The sequence below is a fragment of the Primulina huaijiensis genome, chromosome 6, assembly GCF_012295235.1.
Source record: "Primulina huaijiensis isolate GDHJ02 chromosome 6, ASM1229523v2, whole genome shotgun sequence".
Lineage (NCBI taxonomy): Eukaryota > Viridiplantae > Streptophyta > Magnoliopsida > Lamiales > Gesneriaceae > Primulina > Primulina huaijiensis.
Genome location: NC_133311.1, coordinates 4,704,801 through 4,720,292, shown reverse-complemented (window position 1 = coordinate 4,720,292; position 15,492 = coordinate 4,704,801). Strand labels below are relative to the sequence as shown.

The window sequence follows — 15,492 nt, the reverse complement described above, 5'->3', positions numbered from 1 at the left end:
GCCATTTACACTTTATTTTCCTCTTTCAACACTGCATGCTTTTATTAAGTAGATATTGATAATATTAAATTTTATTTTGACAATTCATGTTACTGTACCAGGTCATGTTACTGTACACAGACTAATGCAATCCATGGGTTTTACCTTGGATTGTTTTATCATTTACAATAGTAAATTTAATTAATCGTACTCCCAATCTAAGGCTGTATAAACAAGTGAAACATGAGATTGGATATCAATCAAGGCTATCACGCACTGTTTGATTAGTTTTGCTCGCTATGACTATCAATATTTAATATTACTCAAGATAAATTATTAGATATATGATGGTAATATTACGCTAAATATGATATCTATTACAAAAGTGGAGTACATTTAACATAAATTAGATTAACATAAATTAGAGTATAAATATAATTCCCTTTAATAAGAAATGTTTTAAAGAAACAAAAAAAACAAAAACAAAGATCAGTGAAATTCAAATATTGGGCTTTAAAAGAAAAATAGAAGCAAGGGGAAGAAAACAAAGATGGAATTTACCTAAGCAATTATAAAAGGGAACAAAGCATACACAAAACCCTGGAGAAAAAGTTAAGCTCAGTTCCTCCCCCTCTTTGAATTTCCCCATTGTTTGTGGGAATCTCTCCCACTTTTCAAATACGCAAAGAGAAGAGTCGGCGCCTTCGATAAATCATTACAACAATTTTCCGTTCTTTTGGGAAGTAATGGCGATAAGGGTTGCTCTAAAATTCTTGAGAGACTCTCTACGTACAAAGATTAAATTTGATGGGAACATTTATAATCCCCGGCAGTATTTTTGCACCGCGTCTTCAGCGCCAGCTCAGCCTTTTCCGACTCCAATACCAAAGAAGGTTCCCCATTTCTCCAAAAAGGTTATATTTTTTTGCATCCTTGTTACGAGTTAATGTTGTATTTTTTCTGCAAATGTGATATTTTAATGAAATTTGAAAAGCCCGTGTGTAGAATGAAGTAAATTGAGTTCGTTTATCTCATGATTGTAAGTGTTGTTGCTTTAGTTTAGATTGTAACGGGTTTAGCTGTAATAATAATTTGAACTTTGAAAAGTGAAACTTCAGAAGCTACTGGTATGAGCTTCCCTTTTTCTTGAGAGGGGAAGAATAATTTAGGACTTTGTTTTTGGTGTTTGGGTACTGTCTATTTGCATACTATGGCTGACAAGCATGTTTAATGTCTAATATACAATGATTAATGGGACACTACCTTTTGCAGTAGGTTTCCACGGTAGGAAATGGGTCAGTTGCACCCTATCTTTTATGCTTTTAGATGAAACGAACTCTTGTGATATCAGAAGCTAAGAAAGAATGGGACTTCATTCAATACCCAAAAGGAAGTCTCGAAGAAGTAAAATACAGTAACTGTCATGTGCCTCTTTTTATATCAATACAAAGAAAAATGAAAAACACGCTTATGCTTAAATGGAAGAAATAAGAAAACAAGCAAAAACGTGTTTTGCTTGTTAATACGCCCCCTCAAGATGGAGCATGGATGTTGTGAATCCCCATCTTGGACAATAACATGCGGAAGCGAGTCGGTAGTAGCGACTTGGTAAACAAATCAGCAAGCTGTAAATGTGTTGAAAGATGCAATATCTTGATGAGTCCATTGTGAAGTTTTTCTCGCACAATATGGGAATCAATCTCAATGTGCTTCGTTCTCTCATGAAAAACAGGATTGGATGCAATATGAATGGCCGATTGACTGTCACAAAACAGCACGACAGGTTTATCACAAGAAATGCAGAGGTCCTTCAATAATGATAACAGCCAAATCACCTCACAAGTAGCATTGGCCATCGACATGTATTCTGCTTCAGCGGATGACCTGGAAACGGTTTGTTGTTTCTTGGATTTCCATGATAGTAAGGACTTACCAAGAAGAACCCAATATCCAGAAACTGATCGCCTAGTGTCTTGACAAGCTGCCCAATCCGAGTCGGAGAAAAACTAAGTTTGAGTTGGTTTGATTTTACATAAAAGAGACCTTCACCAACCGTTCCTTTCACATACTTAAGCACTGAATACACAGCTTGCAGGTGTGGAGTTCGAGGCTTAGATACAAACTGACTTAGTTTGTTAACTGAATAGGCGAGGTCAGGTCTTGTGATAGTTAAATACAATAGCTTCCCCATCAGCCTTCGATAGATAGAAGAATCACTCAATAATTCACCATCTTCATTGTTTTGCTTCGAATTGACATCCAAAGGCGTTGTGCGAGGCTTGCATCCTAAAAGACCCACCCGCCTCAGTAAGTAGTTGGAATGCATAATGTCGTTGACAAATGGAGATGCCACGAGAAGATCTTGCAACTTCTATCCCCAGAAAGTACTTCAAGCTGCCCAAATCTTTTAGTTTAAAATGACTATTCAAGAACATCTTCAAGTCTAAGGATTCTTTCTCATAATTCGTGGCAATAACAATGTCGTCTACATAAACCAATAATGCCAAAAAAACATCACCCCGTGATCGAGTAAACAAAGAGCTATCAGCATGTGACCGATTAAAACCAATGGTGAGCAATGTAGATGAATATTTGGAAAACCATTGGCGTGAAGCCTGTTTGAGGCCATACAAAGATTTTTGTAGCTTGCAAACTGCATTCATAGGAAGATCTATCCCCTGTCGTTGATATCCCGGAGGCAATGACATGTAAACCTCCTCATCTGAATCACCATGAGGAAAGCATTGTTGACATCGAGTTGGGTAAGAGACCAACCACGGATTGCAGCCAACGCCAATAGTGTTCTGACTGTGACAATCTTGGCCACAGTTGAGAATGTTTCGAAATAGTCCACCCCCTCCTGTTGTGTGTATCCTTTAGCAACCAACCGTGCTTTATACCTTTCTAGTGTACTATCGGCTCGAAATTTAGCCTTATACACCCAGCGACACCCCACAACACTCTTCCCATGTGTTAAAGAAACAATAGACCAAGTTCGATTGCTTTCCAGAGCTTGCAAATCAGCATCCATGGCTTCGCGCCACTCTGGTTTCACAACAGCTTGGGAGAAAGTATTTGGTTCAACAATGGAAGATATGTTGTGAACAAGAACTTGGTAACGAATGGAAAGTTTATGGTTGCTAAGAACAAAAGATAAAGGGTGAGTTGTGGAGGAAGGGGATGAAGATGTAGTGGCATAACATTGATAATCAGTCAACCATGCAGGCTTAGTTGGAACTCGATGTGGACGGGCAACAACATCATTATTGGAACTTACAGCCGGAGCATTTAAAGGTTGCAAAGAAAAAAGGGCTTGGGTTGGTAAAACAGAATCAGAGAAGAAAGTAGAGTCCACAGAAGGATAAGATTCACATTGGAAAGGGAAAACATTCTCGTGAAATGTTACATCTCGAGATATATAAATTTCATTAGTGAGAAGATTAAGCAATTTATATGCTTTGTAACCAGGGGGATAACCGATGAAAACAGATTTGATTGCTCGGGGAGAGAATTTTGTACGATGGCTAAGAAGAGTTGAACCATAGCACAGGCAACCAAACACTTTTAAATGGAAGTATGAAGGACTTTTATGAAAAAGTAGTTCAAAAGGAGATTTATTTGACAGAAAGGAAGTTGGTGTACGATTAATAAGATATACGGATGTGAGAATGCGATCACTCCAGTATGCTAAAGGGATATGAGATTGAAAAAGTAAAGCCCGGGCCACATTCAAAATATGTTGGTGTTTTCTTTCTACAACAGAATTTTGTTGTGGTCGTTCCACACAATAATGAAATGGAATAATTCCTTCGGACTTGAAAAATTCAGAAAACCGAAGTTCGGGAGCATTGTCGGATCGAATTGACTTTATTTGCTTGTCAAACTGTGTATGAATCATCCGACAGTAGGAAGGAAATATATGCAGCACATCGGATTTAGACTTAAGCAAATAAATCCATGTGTATCGAGATTGATCGTCAACAATTGTGAGAAAATATTTGAAACCATCAAAAGGATTAAATGGACCCCAGATATCAATATGAATCAAATCAAAAGGACTATTGGACAATGAATTATTGGAAATAAATGGTAATCATCTTTGTTTTGACAAATGACATATTTCACAGTTCAATATATCATTATTGATGGGATTGGTGTCCAAAGCCTTTCCCAAAACAGATAACTTGGGAAAAGAAGCATGTCCGAATCTATAATGCCAAAGTTGAGACTTGGAAAGGGAAACATTACAAATTATAGTAGGAGCTGGAAATTGACATAAAATGTACAGGTCGCCCACTCTTCTACCCATACCAATCATCTTGTCCTGGTTGAGAACCTGGATTTGACAAGAATCAGGGAGAAAAGAGAAGGAGCAAGGAATTTGTTTTGTTAAGGAACTGATGGACATCAAGTTAAATTTGAAATGAGGGACATACAAAACATCTTTCAGGATTAGTTCACGGGACAATTTAACTGTCCTTATGTGGGTAACGGGTAACCGATGCAATTGAATTGTTAGGTAATGTGACACTAGAGTGAAACGGTTTGAAGGCATGGAAAGACTCCAAAGAACAACAAATATGGTGTGTGGCACCTGTGTCTATGATCCAAGATAAGGTAAGAGCAGGAGTAGAGTTAGTGAATAATGAGGATGTACAGGTGAAACAAAGTGCAGTATCAGGTTGGTGCTGTGAAACCAAAGTATTGTTGTCACCAAGCTGAAGTTGCGAGCTTAAGAATGCAATAAGCTGCCGGCAATGATCTGGATTCAGATTTTTACCAGTTGTTGGCGGTGGCACATCAGAATAGCTGCGAGCATGATTAACATGGACTCTTCCTTCGCTCTTTTCACCAGTAGTTGGCAGTGGCACATCAGAATAGCTGCGAGCATGATTAACATGGACTTTTCCTTCACTCTGTTTTTGTTTATACCTTGGATGACTCGGACGATATCCCTGCAATTTGTAACATTTGTCATTAGTGTGATTGGGAAAGTGGCAATGTGAACAAATAGGCCTATCAAATTTGGTTCCCTTAATGTTAGGAGCACCTCTTACAGCTGCAATGTTCGAGGTATTGAAGACTAGTGATTGATTGGGTAGAGTTACAGAAACATCATGATGTATAGATCTTTGCCTCTCCTCCTGAACAACCAAAGAGAAAGTCTTCGAAATCATTGGCAGTGGCTCCATCATTAAGATCTGAGCACGGATCTGAGCATGACTCATTTAAACCCATTAAGAATTGCATCACACACTCCTGATTGTGATAATCCAACCATTCCTTTATCGAACTACAGTGACACACCGAAATCGGCTGAAAATCTTTCAATTCGTCCCACAAAGTTCTCATTCTAGTGTAATATGAACTAATATCCATTGAGCCTTGATGTAGTCCAGTCAAGAGCATCTTGATTTGAAAAACTCTTGGAGCATTACTCTGATGAAATCTATCTCTTAGATCATTCCAAATTCCATATGCTGTGGATATGTATAATAAGCTATCCGCAATCTCTCGGCTGACAGAATTCAAAATCCATGAGATCACCATGCTATTATAGCGAATCCAAGCAGCATATAACAAATCACCATATGGAGGCCGTAATTGTGTACCGTCAACAAACAAAAGCTTATTCTTAGCGGTCAAAGCCATTGACATCGCTCTACTCCAGGTATTATAGTTGTTACCTGTAAGTAAATGAGAAACCAAGACCAAACCAGGATGATCACCATTTTGCAGATAGAACGGGCTACACGAATCTTCGTAAGATGCTCGACCACCTGAGTTGTTTGAGCTTGTAGCTTGAGATTCCTCTCGTTATTGAAGATAATCAGAGTTTCAGCTTAGCTATTAAGCTCTGATACCATATCAGAAGCTAAGAAAGAATGGGACTTCATTCAATACCCAAGAAGAAATCTCGCAGAAGTAAAATACAGTAACCGTCATGTGCCTCTTTTTATATCAATACAAAGAAAAATGAAAAACACGCTTATGCTTAAATGGAAGAAATAAGAAAACAAGCAAAAACGTGTTTTGCTTGTTAATATATGACTTCAGTAAATGTTATATTTTAATAAATCTTGTCACTTTGATTGAATATGAAACATTTTCATGTTTTGGTATAACACTTGGACTTTCAAGTAGAATCTTTTAGTTCTGGACTCTGACCATGGGTACATTGATCATGTTCTTTTGACTCCTACATGCTAATATTCTTGCACATGAACTGCAGGGTAGGTTATTTACTGGAGCTACTATAGGTTTGCTGATAGGTGGATTCGCTTATGCGAGTACCGTGGATGAAGCGACTTTCTGGTATCATGATTGACTTTTGTGGAAAATGCATGTTTTTCAATATTGACTTTTGTAGAAGATGCATGTTTTCAATAATATTATGGTATTTGCAAAATGAATTAAAATTTAAATGTTTCCAACCGCCTAGCTGTTCAAGTCTCATATGCCACATTTTGGATGTTAAGGTTTACTTAGATTATCCTTATATTGTTTTATTTGGGGTACATGTCCTTAAAGTTTATGTTGAGTAACACCACCAGAGAATGAAGTTCAGAAATGAGCAGTAACATTCGCCACCGCGAATTTGGTTCATCAATGTCCAGTGTAGGATCATTCTTGTAGGAGCGTAGCATATACAGGAAAATTATTGTTAACATATAATATTTTTTCTAGTGAAAATTTGGTCCCTAAAAGGAGAGATCATTGGAAAAATGATACCAGCTGCCATTGTGTTCCGTGGAACACTATGCTTTAAATTCGTGGAACTATTCACCTTCTGAACCATGCACAACTTGTTTACTTTGTAACTAAATAAATGACAAAGGCTATATATGATTTCCTACCTGTCTTGTCGAACTGATGCAATCTATTCAACTGTATACTAACAGATCCAAGGCCAAGCCACCTAACACCAACATCCAAGATTATTTTTGAATTTGTTTCATCATCTTATTTTGAGGTACCTAACTAAAAGTTTTGAAAGATCTGGAGTATGTTCCCTGCATAGTACTGTCAGGGAAATACTATTCAACACCAAGAATGAGAACCATGAACAAAGAAAAACTTCATAAAAAAGTCTACTGGCTAGCAATAGCCGCCCCAAAGCACTTGAAGGGATACCAAAGGCCTTGCCTCTGCCCTTCTGCTATTGATTGATAAAGGGTGAGGCAGATCGTTTGTTGTTTATGATTTAAAGAGATGAACAATGGTTTTCCATGTGGTTGAAGATTCTAATTGTGGCTCAGAAATTTCTAGGGCTTTTTACATGTGTCTAAAATTAATTCTTGAACTCACCATATTCTTCTTGAATCTTTCACATTGTTTATAACCTATTATGAGCTTTGCATCAAAATTGAAATGGTATCTGTGCACTCTTATCCTAGTTGACACTGCAACAGGAAATTCATCTCATAAATTTAATATTTGTGGCTTGAATTTAGGTATAACAAACTTTATTTAATGAACGTCTCACCTTGAAGGGCTTGAATATAGATTTATTTTTTACAATGGTTTAGGATTATGCATCAGGTTACTTTTTAAGCTCTGATCTTATTTACGCTCATTCTCACCCTACTTTTGGTTTTGGAGTAAAACGGCTTTCAAGCTATGTTTCAAAATTCAAATATATGCTACACCTATTACTATAGTCGAGACTAGTTTATGTTACATGTCTTGAATCGTGCAGTGGCTGGCTATTCTCAGCAACAAAAGTAGTCAATCCATTTTTTGCATTTATGGATCCGGAGTTTGCTCACCGACTGGCAGTCTCTGCTGCTGCTCGTGGATGGATTCCAATAGAGAAGAGGCCAGATCCATCAATTTTGGAACTTGAAGTTTGGGGAAGGAGGTTCTCCAATCCGATTGGCCTTTCTGCTGGTTTTGACAAAAATGCTGAGGCTGTTGAAGGTTTACTTGGATTAGGCTTTGGGTTTGTGGAGGTTGGATCGGTCACTCCAGTTCCACAGGAAGGGAATCCAAAGCCTCGAATATTCAGATTGCCAAAGGAAGGGTAACATCTTATATTTATTTGTTCTGACATCTTGAAAAACTATTAGCTGTACTTTTTCTGTGTGGTTCTAAGTTTGTTTTTTATTTTTTGAGCAGCGCTATTATTAATAGGTGTGGCTTTAATAGCGAAGGAATTGTTGCTGTTGCAAAACGGTTGGGTGCACAGCACGGTAAAAGAAAGTTGGAGACATCAAGCACTGCATCTCCTGTTGGAGATGAAGCTGTACATGGAGGGAAAGCTGGTCCAGGAATTCTTGGGGTTAATCTTGGAAAGAATAAGACTAGTGAAGATGCTGCTTCTGATTATGTCCAAGGAGTTCATACATTATCACAATATGCTGATTATTTGGTATATAATTTGTTTATCTCTGGTTATCTGCTCATTCTGTGTCACGCCACAATTTTTTCTATTTCATTATGCTTATGTTGAACTTATGACCCAGATATAGCCTCCAATGGCAAAACTTTGTATTAGTTCTATATTCTTTTAGTAGTGGTCATTCTTTAATCCGACGAAGTTACAACAACAACAATAACACACAAGTCTTTATCCCAATAAGTGAGGTTGGCTATACGGATCCCCTTCCCACACCCACCCTAACATCTTCATCTCTGTGACTATAATTATTTTTTCATGTGCACACTTTATTACCTAACATTCGGATTCATATAACATTGCGGACCTAACCTTTGAGTCTTTGTGGTCCCTTAAGATCACACAAAATACCAGATTCACTTCTCTGCTTCGATCATCTTACTTGTATTCTATGTGATAAATCTCTATTAGTCCTCCTTCCCCCATCTTTTTGTAAAAGAGATCCTACAATCCGTCGAAGTTACAAGGTGATTTTTTGTTTCCATGAACAACAAATGGACTTTCAAATCCTTCAAGAGAAACTTAGTTGCGTATATAGATTTGTGCAAGTTAAGGAAGAAATCACCTTTAGATATTATTGTTGCAGCAGTGTGCTGATCTTTTAATGCTTAGACATTATTTTGTAGGTCATTAATATTTCGTCCCCAAATACTCCTGGATTGCGACAACTTCAGGGCAGGAAGCAACTGAAAGATCTTGTTAAGAAGGTATGATCTTACTTTTATTTCAATCGTATTGGTCAATCTATTTCCCGATTTACTTTGAGGAACATATAACCATAGATGAATTTAGATTTCGTTTCAATGTATTTTTTTCCAGGTTCAGGGGGCTCGTGACGAAATGCAATGGGGTGAGGAAGGGCCGCCACCATTGCTTGTAAAAATTGCTCCAGATTTGTCAAAACAAGATCTTGAAGATATTGCACGGGTGTGCACGTGTTATGTTTTTAAGTGCGTTAATACTTAATATTGAGTTATGGGCTCTAAATATATGTCGTCTATGTATGTAGGTTTCTCTTGCTCTTCGAATAGATGGATTGGTATGTTTTCTCTTGCTCTTTTACCATATTTGGCAACAATTAGTATTATTTGCATTTATTCCATGTATTTAGGTTTATTTGTATTTTCACACATATTAAGAAAGTGAAAAAGTAAATTTTAGAAAATAAATTCCAATTTTACTTTAATTTAATGAGTTTTAATAGAAGAATAATAAAACTGTTGGAAGTAGTTAATGTATTTAATGATAGATGTTGATTGGTAAAAGAACTGATAAAATAATACTATATATGGAAACAGAATTATATATTTGGGATTATATTTGGATTTGGGACAGAGGCAATATATTTATAACAATATAATTTTGAATAATCATCTCTTCTTAAAGTTCCATCTAATCCAATATTGAGAATCGAGGCACACTTTGTTTTTTTGCAGTTATTATTTTTTGTATTTTGACTGATGATTTGGATGATATCCACAATAGCAGACTAATCTAAATTCCCAATCCACCTATTTTTGTAGCAAGGTTGTGAGACTTCGGAATTCTTGACTAGTTTGTTTATTTGATGCTTGCAGATCATATCAAACACCACCATTCAAAGACCCAATACTATCAGCAGCAATCCTGTTTCCGAGGAAACTGGTGGCTTGAGTGGGAAGCCACTCTTTGATTTATCTACCAATATTCTCAAAGAAATGTATATTCTTACTAAGGTAATCAAGTTCAAAATGTTTAATCATTTAATTCTGATTTTTCTTCTTCTTTCACCTGCCTTCTGGTTGGCATTTTTCGAAAAACAGGAAATTGGTTTAATGTACTTGTTTTAGTATTGGTGAATCTAACAGAAAAATTCTTCAGTTCTTGTTTCCTGGTCAATGAGAACTTTTCCCGCTGCTGAATGTGTTATCATTTTCACTTACCTATCTATGCCCATCTTGTTAAGTCATTTTCTTATGCATATATTTTAACGTCAAATGCTTATTTAGGCATTTGTACAGTAGTCATAACCAATACTTGTTTCGCCATTTGCATTTAGGGAAAGATTCCTTTGATTGGCTGTGGAGGCATTTGCAGGTAAGATCATTTTTTAAAATAATTTGTGATCCTAAATGGTGTCTTGTTTTATCATAACTTACACCAAGAAAATTCAGTGGTGAGGATGCATACAAGAAAATAAGAGCTGGAGCCACTCTTGTTCAGCTGTATACCGCATTTGCCTATGGAGGTCCTGCCCTTATACCTAAGATCAAGGTATTTACTTAGTAATATGCACTTTGAATCTGAAGTAATGAAAACTGATACAGGAAAAGCATCGGTATGAATGTCGAATTATTGCAGTCTTTTTTTTTTTTGTTTTTTCCCCCTTTTTTGTTTTATAGGCTGAATTAGCCCAATGTTTAGAAAGAGATGGCTACAAGTCTATCTATGAAGCAGTTGGAGCAGACTACAGATAGCTTCAAAACTCTTCTGCCAATTTTTACATTTTACATATCGGTTCGGGTGTTGGTCCCCTTGCTCCAAAAATTTTGCTAATTAGTTTTTAAGCGCAGAACGTTTGATTTATCACACTACTGTATTTTCGTCCAGCTTTGGCTTGAGAGACGATTGTTTAAATGTGCAGTGTAACGAGTGTGAAAAGTGCAACGAATCATTCATCTCGGGATAATATTGGTTGAAAGAATCTTGGAAAGTATGTTGTCTTCAATAACTCACTCCCCCATGTTTTAGACAACAGATTCCATCTTCATCGGATAACCACATGGGAACCTTCATCGTACACACAGTATGGGTTGCTGGGTCTTTGTTTTGAAATGGGCTCCTATGTTTTTTCCTTAAATTGAAATCGACAGATTTTGGAACAAAAACCCAAAATGCAAATAATAAACATGGAACTCATTTTTTCTGTTCATTTTGTCGCAGATGCCATTTTACTAGACGACAACTTGAATGTCATATTCTTTGCTCGAAAAGAAAAGTGACGTTGATACAATGAAAATTTTGTAGTTTTAGACATGGACTATTTTTGACAATGTAAAGAGAACTTGGTGAAATAGTTAGTTATACTAAACTCAACTCTAAATCGAAGCAGAAAACCGAACGTTTCCACATAAAAATCTAACTCATGAACTGAGAAATAAACTGATATCTAATGTCTTATCAGCAAGGTTATTTGTTGTAGTTGAGGGATACAAGGGAGCTGGTGAAAATCAGGATAATGTCATATCACCATACAAATCCTCGATACTTCACAGACCCCATTACCACATGTATTACAATTTCCCATTATTCTATCTTTATGCAGAGTCCTCCCGATTACTTTGCCAACATGTTCATCTCTATTTAGCAAGTTTCTTCATTTTCCATTATCCATCAATGGTGTGTATTTACATGGCTGCATCATCATCACATGGAAACTCCATCTTTATGTCACATGGAATGCCAACCTTGGAAAGCAACCTTATTATTAAACCCTATTGTGAGAATGATTCTTCTACATCATGATAAATGGTAAATTATAAATGAGAAAAGAATGAGAAGATGGCAGATTTTACTTGAGAGTAACGAGTTGGTATTTCAACTTGACTCGAGCTCGGGTCATTTAGCAACAACACAAGATGAGAGTTGACAAAAGTCGGATGTGACTATAATGGGTAGTAATATCAATTACAGACATGGATTCACATTTATATTAGTGAGTTTCTTAGATATATTGTCCAAAGGGGTGATTTTACCATAGCTTATTACTGTGACATTTTCTGCCATCTTCAACATACTGTGCCACAAACAGACGAACGTTCGGATTACGTAAAAATAAGGGAAAATATTAATAATAATAAAAAAAGACTAAACGATGGACAAATCTTTATTTTTTGTTTTGTTTTGTTTTAACTTCATGAGTTTGCCTCCAATGTGGAGATTTTTAATGGCAAAAACTTGTGTGAGACGGTCTCACGGGTCGTATTTGTGAGACAGATCTCTTATTTGGATCATCCATAAAAAAGTATTACTTTTTATGCTGAGGGTATTACTTTTTATTGTAAATATGGATAGGGTTGACCCGTCTCACAGATTAAGATCCGTGAGACGGTCTCACATGAGACTCACTCTTTTTTTATTGTTCAATTCGTTGACAATGAGAGGGGACGAAATAATGTGGGTAATCTTGCGATAGGATAGTGCACCCCACAAAAAAAATTTCACATGCGACAGCTACTAGGTAAAATAAGTCACATAGTTTAGGGTTAATGAGAGAATTCTTGACCATCCATGAAACGTACACTATTCGTTTTCTTAAAAATTACTAATTTTTTTTTTAAAACCTTACCTCATTCGGCCGAACAGTTATACAAATACATAAAATATTTTGACATCATTTCTAAAATAAAATAACCAACTAATATTTGAAAAATCAAGGAAATAGTTTAAACATAAAACTAAACCTAAAAAGCAATAATTTGAAAAGTACTGCTAATACTATCACCTCTCATTAACCTCTCAAAGCATAAATAAAAAGTCGTAAAATCTTTAACATAAAATCATAAACATAAATAATAAGTGCGGAAAAATAGAAGCGATGGTCCTCGGGTCATGTGCACCTTCAACCCAGCAAGGTCAACCACCAAGACCTCCAACATCATAATTATCAATATCACCTGCATCAATCACACCTAGTAAGTCTAAAAACTCAACATACCATAATCTTTATAACAAGTAGTATATATACAGCTCACAAGCAACAGTGAAAATACTTTTACGTAAAATAACATTTCATGAACATGAATAACTTAACATCAACATTTTCCTTTTTATCATTACATATCAAATATCCTTTCATCATGAGCATATACATTTTTCCTTTTATTGAATTCGGATCGTTAATCGTGACTTTCATTTTCTCATAAGGTCGATGGATCCGTCTAAATGTAGCCACAGTACTGGGCGGCGGGGATATCAACAACACTCTTAATCGTTAATTGAACCTTGGCCTATCCTCATCATATAGAAATACGATCGTCGGGCTCCCTCTGGGGCCTTCTCCCATAGACGGGCTCTCTCTGGGGCTTTATCCCATAAATGGGCTCTCTCGGGGGCCTCCTTCCGTAAATAGGCTCTCTCTAGGGCCTTTTCCCTCACGACATCCCTATTCATATCATCATAATTGAAACGTCTTCCCTTTTTATTGCTTAAAAAGTACTAGAAATTTTTTTTTTACACTCAATTTTCGATCATGACATTGAACACATGAAAATATTAAAATATTTTACCCGCTAAAATAAAACCTCAACCAACTAGTATTTCAAAAATCAATGAGATAGTCATAAAAATGAAATCGTCGCATGTTTTACCAAACCTAAAAAGCCATAAATTTGAAAAGTATAGCTCATACTAAACCTCTCAAAAATCTCTCAAAAGCATAAATAAATAGTCTTAAAATCTTTAACATAAATCATGAATCATAAATCGTAAATGCCAAAAAAGTAGAAGCGCTGGTCCTCGGGTTGTGTGCACCGAAAGTCCAGCAGAATCAACCATCAAGACCTCCAGTAACATTAACATCATCATTACATGCATCAGTCACACCTAGTGAGTCTAAAGACTCAACACATCATCATCTTGATATCAAGTCATACGTATAAAACCACATGCAACAGTGAAAATACATTTACGTAAAAATAACATTTCATGACATGCAAACATAAGCCTTGGCCTTTTTCCTTTTTTCTCAACATGACATAAAATAAAACATTTTTCATGATCACAAACATTTTTCTTTTTTCCTTTTCTTTTGTTGAATTCAGATCGTTAATTGTGACTTTCCTCAAACCTCAAAAGTCGATGGATCCATCTACATAAAACCGCAGTACAGGGCGGCGGGGGACACCAGCAACACTCTCACCGGTCAATTGGGCCCTGGCCTATCCTCATTGAATAGAAATACGATCGTCGGGGCTCCCTCTGGGGCCTTTTCCCATAAATGGGCTCCCTCTGGGTCCTTTTCCCCTCACGATATTCTCATTCTTACCGTTATCTCATATTCGTAATAATGAAAATACGATCGTCGGGCTCCCACTGGGACCGTCACCCTCACGATATCTCCAATAATATCAAATTAGTCACAATTATTTCATTTCTTTCAACGTTTACATTCTCATCACTTTATAAAAAAAGCATGCATAACATAAAATTTTGTTTTTGAAACAAAGCGTGCAACATGTCTTTTATATATCTTCCTTAAATCATAAAAAATCCCTTAGACATTTAAAAATCATAATTTAATCATGAACATTTCATAAACATTTAAAAATAATCATAATATTATAAAAATAGTATTCAGAGCACTGCCATGACGTTTACTAATATTAGGTGTAAAAAGACCGTTTTACCCCTAGACGTAAAATTCCTCGATTTTGACTTTTTCTTGAATTCATTTACTCTAACATGTCCCAAATAATTATTTAAGCCTAAATTAATTTTCTCATAATTTTATTTAGCTTAATATTAAACTTTTTCATTTATCTTTAATTAATTGTTTTAACGGTGTTTTAATCCCGAAAAATCCCAAACTTTAATATAAAATTCTTAAATTCAAAATTTAGTCTTTTTATATTATATTAGCCCTTATGAACCATGACTCGACCCCCGTGAGCCGTTTTTCAATTTATTTTAATTTAGAAACCCTATTATGACACCTAAACTTCGACCCCGAGCCATCTTTCGATTTTCTCGAGTCACCCCCAAACCATGTGGATCCAAAACCTGACCAACATACTAGAGTACCCTACTGGACCCTTAGTTCACTGAGAAACCATCCCAAAACTTAAAACCGAAGCCCCCAACCCCATGCAAGAGCTGGCCGAGAACTCCTATTGTGATAGGACTCTACAATTTTGCGTCCAGGCCTCTACCAGCGAGCCCAGCCCCTGAACCAACCACCCGTGCACCCTCCTAGGACTCTAGTGCATCACCTTAGCCTGGCCCTTGAACCACAGAGCGGGCCCCAAGCCCCTGGAAGCCTCCAACTTCTTGCGCATGAGCTACGAGTTACTCCTTCCCCAGCCCTTGGTTCGAGTCCTAGCATGGCTAGGACTCTTCCCTCGACTCAACCCCATCCC

General features: G+C 36.6%; 1 protein-coding gene across 3 annotated transcripts; it reads left to right on the top strand.

The window, feature by feature from the left end:
* Positions 1-551: 551 nt before the first annotated feature.
* On the top strand, positions 552-11,087 carry LOC140979389 (dihydroorotate dehydrogenase (quinone), mitochondrial). 3 transcript variants are annotated; one of them, XM_073444761.1, is made up of 12 exons: positions 553-893; positions 6,212-6,294; positions 7,679-8,002; positions 8,098-8,350; positions 9,004-9,084; positions 9,197-9,304; positions 9,387-9,416; positions 9,955-10,092; positions 10,416-10,453; positions 10,531-10,630; positions 10,759-10,873; positions 11,001-11,087. In XM_073444761.1, exons 1-11 carry the CDS (start codon positions 726-728, stop codon positions 10,831-10,833), a joined length of 1,398 nt encoding a protein of 465 aa, XP_073300862.1. In that variant the 5' UTR covers positions 553-725; the 3' UTR covers positions 10,834-10,873; positions 11,001-11,087. The 3 variants fall into 3 exon arrangements, with proteins under 3 accessions (XP_073300863.1, XP_073300862.1, XP_073300861.1); XM_073444762.1 differs by having other exon boundaries at positions 552-872; positions 10,759-11,087; XM_073444760.1 differs by having other exon boundaries at positions 10,759-11,087.
* The last annotated feature ends 4,405 nt before the right edge of the window (positions 11,088-15,492 follow it).